This window comes from Octopus bimaculoides, chromosome 19, assembly GCF_001194135.2.
Source record: "Octopus bimaculoides isolate UCB-OBI-ISO-001 chromosome 19, ASM119413v2, whole genome shotgun sequence".
NCBI classification, from domain to species: Eukaryota; Metazoa; Mollusca; class Cephalopoda; order Octopoda; family Octopodidae; genus Octopus; species Octopus bimaculoides.
Window position 1 is genome coordinate 31,267,073 of NC_068999.1, and position 7,701 is coordinate 31,274,773.

Sequence of the window (7,701 nt, forward strand, 5' to 3'; positions counted from 1 at the left end):
GGCATCCGAAACTCAGAGTTTTATCATGGCTACCGAATAATTGTCACATGTTTTTACAGATAAATTCCTCTATTTACATAATATCGAGGTCTCTTTCTTTCATTGTTGTCTTTTCTATCAATATATATATATATATATATATATATATATATATATAAGGGATTACTCCAAACATTTACCAAGTATGCTCACAGTTAGGTATTCAAAATAGGTTATTCAACAGTTAAAATACTATAATAATTCTCATAAGAATTTAGAGTTATATTCTGTTGGATAATTCTGAATATATTACCTTAACCATATAGGTTTCCTGGAGTATATAATATCAATAATAAAAATAAGGATTATTATGAAGTAGCATAACATTACCTTTAATTCTTTTATATATACAGCTTTACATCGACCTACACATGTTTCAACTTCATTGATTAGTAACCGTTGCAGTTGCAACCCTACTTTAATACCAGTGCAGTTTCTTCAGGGTCTTTACTTTAATATCCTTTGATTTAACTATTTAAAGTTTTTCATTTATCTACTCTGTGTTGTATGATGTAGAGTTGTTCATTAATTTAGACACAAATTATTTTCATTCAAGTTTTCATTGGATAATCACTTATAGTCCATTATTTCAAAATATTCTGTTGTTTAAATGTTTAGTACTCATTTATACTGAGAAAATGTGAATTTTCTCATATGCAAGTTACATCTTAGGATAATGAATACTTTTACAATGGTGTGACTGATAAACCATTTGAGTTCATTGAGAGATAAAAATTAAAGATTCCAAACAAGTCTTAGTAAATTAATCTGGTCTGTTCAAGACGGAAACAAAGCTTATACTATCAACTGGGAATTAATTTGTACTGCAAAACCATACAGACCTGGAACTAAAAAATGTGACAAATGTTAAGAAGAATTTTACCAAATTTTTACATCTAAGGGTAATATAATAAATTCTAGATAGGAACAAGCATTGAGATGATTGCACATGAGGAAATTCACATTCGCTCAGTATAAGTGAGTAATAAACATTTAAACAACAGAATATTTTGAAATAATGGACTATAAGTGATTATATAAACAAAACTTGAATTGAAGATAGTGCGCATCTAAATTAATGCACAACTAGGTGCAGGAGTGGCTGTGTGGTAAGTAGCTTGCTTACCAACCACATGGTTTCGGGTTCAGTCCCACTGCATGGTACCTTGGGCAAGTGTCTTCTACTATAGCCTCGGGCTGACCAAAGCCTTGTGAGTGGATTTGGAAGACGGAAACTAAAAGAAGCCCATCGTATATATGTGTGTGTGTGTGTGTGTCCAACATCGCTTGACAACCGATGCTGGTGTTTTTACATCCCCGTAACTTAGCGGTTTGGCAAAGTAGACTGATAGAATAAGTATTAGGCTTACAAAAAATAAGTCCCAGGGTCAATTTGCTTGACTAAAGGTGGTGCTCCAGCATGGCTGCATTCAAAATGACTGATACAAGTAAAAGAGTAACTCTACATCATACAATGCAGAGTAGATAAACGAAAAGCTTTAAACAGTTAGATCAAAGGATATTAAAGTAAAGACCCCGAAGTAACTGCACTGGTATTATAGAAGGGTCAAAGTTACAATGATTACTAATCATTTAATATGTGTGTTTCAGGTTTGCATGATATATAATAAGAAATACATCCATTACTTAAATCTTCCACAGTTAAAGCATTTCAACTAATACAATTTAATACCAGTACAAACCTGATCTTGACTCCATTTATGTAGATAGTATAACAATGACTTGAGGTAATTTGTTATATTTGACTATAGTAAAAAATTCTGGGACCATTCACTGCTTCTGAGTGTCAACATGAAATATATATAGTATTGACCACACATACTAGATGTATGTGTTTTGTTTGTTTGCCAGTTCACTGTGATATAGTAGTTGGGGGATAACTCTCTTGTAATGCTGGGTGTTAAAACACCTGAACATCATAGCTATCATATACCTGAATCAAACTGGGAATGATTCAAATAGCCAGTTTATAACTATATATAAACAGTGTAAGAACTATTTGCAGATATGCCATGGTGTTGCTCACTTAGGATTAAATTCAATAACAAATTAAAGACAGCGCTAGTGTTGTAAACATTATTGACTGCACATACTCAATGTACATGTTTTGTTTGTTCATTGGTGCATCACTATGGCATATCAGCAAACAGTTCTTGCATTATTTATTTATTGTCATAGACTAGCAATTCAATTCGTTCCTCATTCAATTCAGGTATGTGATGTTGATAAGCCACAAAAATGGTGAAATATTGGTATCCATCACTTCTGAATTCAATCAAAGGCAAGCTGTCTTGCCTGTTTATGGCTTTCAGATGCTTTAACATCAGTGTTATGAGGGATTCGTCCCACCAAGTGGTATATCATGGAAGTGAGATCAGCTGTTGGCCAAGGCAAGTCACATGATGTTGTTAGAAGTGAGATCAGCATTTCAGTGACATCCGATATATTAGAAAGAATTTCTTGGACTGCATGACTGGACAGGAAGCTTGTGGCTTTTTGGTGTCTGGTGGACTTTTGTGTGGGGACATGGAAGCTGACAAAAGTAAGACCAGTGAGTGCATGTGCGTGTGTCTGTTTGTGTGTGTATGTGTCTTTGTGTGTGTGTGTGTGTACCTGATGTATGAGTGCATGGATGTAGGTGTGTTATTGATTGTATGAATGTGTCTATGTGTATGTTTGTGTACATATGGTATATATGTGTGTGGATACGTGTGCATTAGTGCTTGCCCTATAAGCATGTATGCATTTTTGTTTGGTGTGTGTACATGTATATGCATGCTTTTGGTATTTATGTGTGTGAGCGTGACCAATGTATGCTAAAGTAGTTGCAACAGCATTGCTGGGGGAAGGGAAGTAGGTGTTGGACTGGGGTCTGGTGGTATGGGAGGAGAAGTATATGTATATAGACAGGCAGACAGACAGACAGTCAGACACACACACACACACACACACACACACATGTACTCTTGCTGATTTTGGTTCACTCAGCTTCCAGGTCTCCACAAAATCTCACCAGACATTGAGAAACCACAAGCTTCTTGTCCAGTCATGTAGTTGCTGATATGCCATGTGACCTGCCTTGACCAATAGCAGCACATTTTCCAGTAGCTATCTTGGTCTTCCTGTGTTTCTTCATTCAGTAGTCTGAGCCTGAACTCACAGGGATTTTGCTAGAAGTCTGTGAAACTTTAAATCACATTTTCTTTTGCTTGTTCACACACACATGCTACAATGTCATACACACACACTTCATGCACAAACACACACATGCATGCAAGATCACATGCACACACACACACACACTCACACTTGCTACTCACACATGGCATATATATTCACATTAGCTGCTACACACATGCATTTGCATACACTCACACACACACACATCCTCTAGCCTGACACACACATACATTACACAACCTCAGACACTCCCACACATATACACATGTCCACACACATGCATAAATACATGGAGCACACATCGCAACACACAGTGCATGTACTTGTTTATTCACACACATCCACATGCTGACATGCACACAAGCTTGCCACACACATATACACATGCACCTGCCTATACACACATTATCTTCACATACACATGCACCCTTGAACACACACGCTTTAGTCATGTTCTGTTGTCTTCTTGTCCACCAACCACTTTCCACCAATCACTTCCTTCTTTGCAGTTAATCTAACATGTGAAACTGTTAAGCCAGATATATTTTTTCGTTTTCTCTCTCTCCATGTTTCCTCTCTCCTCATTTCTTTCTGTAGAAGAGTGTAAGCATGAAATGTCAAAGACTCTTCTATTTTTCCTGAGCTTCAAACTAATACACCTTGTTTGATTTTTCCTCACCTGTCCCTGTCTTTTGTTTTTTGATTTTTGCACATTTCAAAATCTGTGTGTGTGTGTGTGTACGTGCGCATGTGTGTTTGCATGCATGCATGTGTGCATGTTATGATCTGATACATTAGATTTTTATCTCTCTACCCTGAAGATGGAGGCCAGATCTATTCAATGTTTATTTGCTTCCATTACTGGTTGCATATTCTAGTGAACTACATCCGCCAACATTATGAAGTAACTCCAAGGCTCCAGAAATAGCTGCCAGGCTTGTAACACCATACCTTCTCCTCTTTAATTTTCTATGTCTTTGTACTCTGTTTAAGTTTGCTCTGTTATTATATAAATATCTATATATTTATACTTGAATATTCATCCTCTGAAAATGTTTAGTCTTTGCTTTCTCTCTACTTACATGTATACATGTATGTCTATTTTGTATATCTAACCCAAGCAGTTTTATTTGTTTATTTCCATCATTGTTTTTCTCTATGTATGTATGTATGTATGTATGTATGTATGTATGTATGTATGTATGTATGTATGTATATATATGTATATATAAACATGTATGTGTGTGTGTCCATGTCTATATATATAGTCAATATGGGGGTATAACAGGAGTGGTATAACCAATTTGTCTTGTCTATGTTGAAAAAATTGGACAATGAAAGTAGTAGAAATATAATACGTCAGTAATATTGATTGAAAATAATTGGGGGAAGGGTCAAATGGCTTTGTGGATTGGTCAGTGTGCATATCTGCTACCAGTTGTCTCTAGAGTATTTAATTCTCTTGTAAACTTAATTCGGTAGACTCAATTTCACAGACAATGTTACCTGTGATAGACTTGTGAACTATCCAAGAAGAATAATGTCTTTAATCTATTTAATTTGATTAAATCAGGAGCAAAAAGTTATAACTGTACTTTCTTGTGACTGATGGAGGCATTAATGAGTATAGATGCAGAATTTAAGTTAATGTCTTGGTGGGCTACAACTGAAGTGGTTTAGACTGACTGAAAACAATTAGACTAGTGGTTTTCAAGATTTAGTTGTTAAAATTTATCTGCAATAAATTGCTTATACTTCTACAATACGCTAAAATATTTATAAAGTTTTCTCATGCAATTCCAAATAATATTCAATTATAAAATCATAATGAGATTTTTTAAAATTTCAAATGGCTAGGGAGAGGGTGTCCAGTGGAGTAAAATAGGAATCAAAGGGGTTCACAGGCAAAAAATGATTGAGAACCACTGAATTAGAGTCAGCACGTGATGAAATGTCACTTGGCAAGGATCAAAAATGGTTATTTCAGAAGAGTTCTTATTCAAGTTATTATGATAAAATTAATAATTGAGATCAAATCCATAACTGGAGTTGATTGTGTCTCTGGAACAAAAAATTACTTTGGTTAACCTCAGAAGTTAGGAATAAATGCCAGATTTTTCTGAGAAACTAAATTATGACACACCAGTATTCCTATTCAGGAGGAGGTTTTTCCTCATCCTTTTGATGGAAACTGGAGTGAACTAATTCAATGTATTTCTAAAATATATTAAAAGATTAACATTTTATGACATTTTAAAATTCTAGCTAGTATCTCAATGGAAATTGATTAATAATGAAGTCAGGTATATATTTTTGGAGTGAAATAATTACTAATCATTTTAATGATAGCATTTCTGCAACACTCACCTTTTCATTTAGGGCATATAATTTATTTGTGATGTCACGGCCAAATATGAGACAAAGAACAGTAGCCAGGTATGGTTCCTTGATCATTAAATATTCTAAACTGTGTCGTGACCAGAAAATATAACGACATGTGGTATCAGCAACTATAGACACCTGAAACAGAGAGAAGACAAAGAGAAATTATAATATAGTAACATATGTTGAAAGACAGACAGACAGATATACACACACACACATATGCATACATATGAGAAATGAATGCATGGAAGGGTATATGAAAAAGTATTCAATACATAAAACAGAACAAAGTAATTTATTAAAACAAAAAAATTAGAATCATTTCTTCTTTTGGTTCTTCAGATGGTTATAGGAATTATAAGTGTGATTCTCATAAAAGCATGTGAAATCAGTCCATTGGTTTTAGTTGGATTAACAGAATAATGATGGAAGTGATAGAGAGAGAGAGAGAGAGAGAGAGAGAGAGAGAGAGAGAGAGAGAGAGAGAGAGAGAGAGCGATAGAGAGAGAGAGATAAAGAGAGAGAGAGAGAGATAGAGAGAGATAGAGAGAGAGAGAGAGAGAGAGAGAGAGAGAAGGTGTTTACTGAGTGCTTCAAATTCTTGCTTGAAAACCCAAACAGATAAATATATAGCTGTATGCATATATCCTCCTTCTCCTCATCATCGTCATTGTTTCTTGTCCACTTTTTATATTAACATAAGTTACATGGAGTATCAAAATTGGAATCAGTACATATCTGGAAGTAACGCTCACTTAGATGGCCTGGAAGACTACCTCTTAATGATGTGTTTCAATTTTTGGCATGGTTTCTTCTATGACTGAATGCCCCACTGAACATCAACTTTACTGTGTACTAGGTGCATTTTTCACGATACCATGAGAAGTACTCATTACTTTGATAAGACTAAAGAGTCTTCTTGACTCTATGTCTCAATTTGCTTGCTACCAATTTACAGAATGAGAAGTACGAGTGATAGAGGCACATCTGGCAGAGGCATGAATGATAATGGCAAGTGAGATGAGTAATGGGAGAACTCAGTATTCTGAGATATGTATTCCCATTCAAGACAATATTAGCAAGAGTATAGAAAGATGGCAGAAGATAATGCAACCCAAGAGATTGAGTGATGGCAAAGGAAGAGTCAGGATGAGTGGATGAAAAGGAGCAAGAGAATGATAGCAGACAGAATGAAACAGAGTGATGACTAGCAATACAGGTAGTGGGGAGGGTGAATGCAGAGTGTACTGGGCATAACAGGTCCAGGGTACGATGGGTAAATTGCCGCCATTTTATATTTTTAAAATACACATTGTTTGTTTTTGATGTTGTTGACTATACAGTATAGTAGGGTCAGTTGGGCACCATCTCTGAGAAAAATAACTGCATAACGTAATTCACTCTGCTAAGAATTTGGAAACGACATGCTGTACTGCTTGGTATTTGTGCCAGAAGCTCCAATATGAACAGATGGTGAACACACAGAACAGCCATTGGCTTGCTATATCCCCAAAGCATGTACCAAGAGTGATAAAAAATAAACACCCAGTTAGCAACATGGTGTTTGGAGTGATCACTAGTGATGGTGATGTTATGCCTCCATTCATCTTCCCACATGGCCTCAGACTCAACGTGGAGGCCTACATTAAGTGCCTAGAGGAGGTAGTGCTGCCCTGGGTCAATAAGATGGCTATTGGAAGACCCTATGTCTGGCAACAAGAGTCTGCACTACGCCACACAAGCAGGAGAACCCAGTCATGGCTGTCAGACAATTTCCATGACCACATCACCCCTAACATCTGGCAACCTAACTCTTCAAATTGCAACCTCTTTTGTTATTATGTGTGGGGTGCAATTGAGTGAGAGACCAACAAAACTCCTTGTAACACCAAAGATGAACTGAAGGCAAGGATTATGGCAGCATTCTCCAGCTTACACAAGAAGACCGTCCAGGAGATTCCAGAGATTGCAGGAGATTCCAAAGTCGTCTAGAGCCCATGGTTGAAGCCAATGGCGATTTTATTGAATAAATTTACTCTTTAGTATTTCAAGATATTTTTATGTAATTTTGGTAAA

The 7,701-nt window shown here is 35.9% G+C and overlaps 1 protein-coding gene across 3 annotated transcripts in view; it reads right to left on the reverse strand.

Annotated features, from left to right (window-relative positions):
- The window catches only part of LOC106867429 (popeye domain-containing protein 3), a 135,919-nt gene that overhangs the window by 16,994 nt on the left and 111,224 nt on the right, over positions 1–7,701 (reverse strand). For all 3 annotated transcript variants that reach the window (XM_014912322.2, XM_014912315.2, XM_014912308.2), the window contains exon 6: positions 5,608–5,760. In XM_014912322.2, the coding sequence (XP_014767808.1) occupies positions 5,608–5,760 (153 nt within the window). The remainder of the gene's footprint in view (positions 1–5,607; positions 5,761–7,701) is intronic.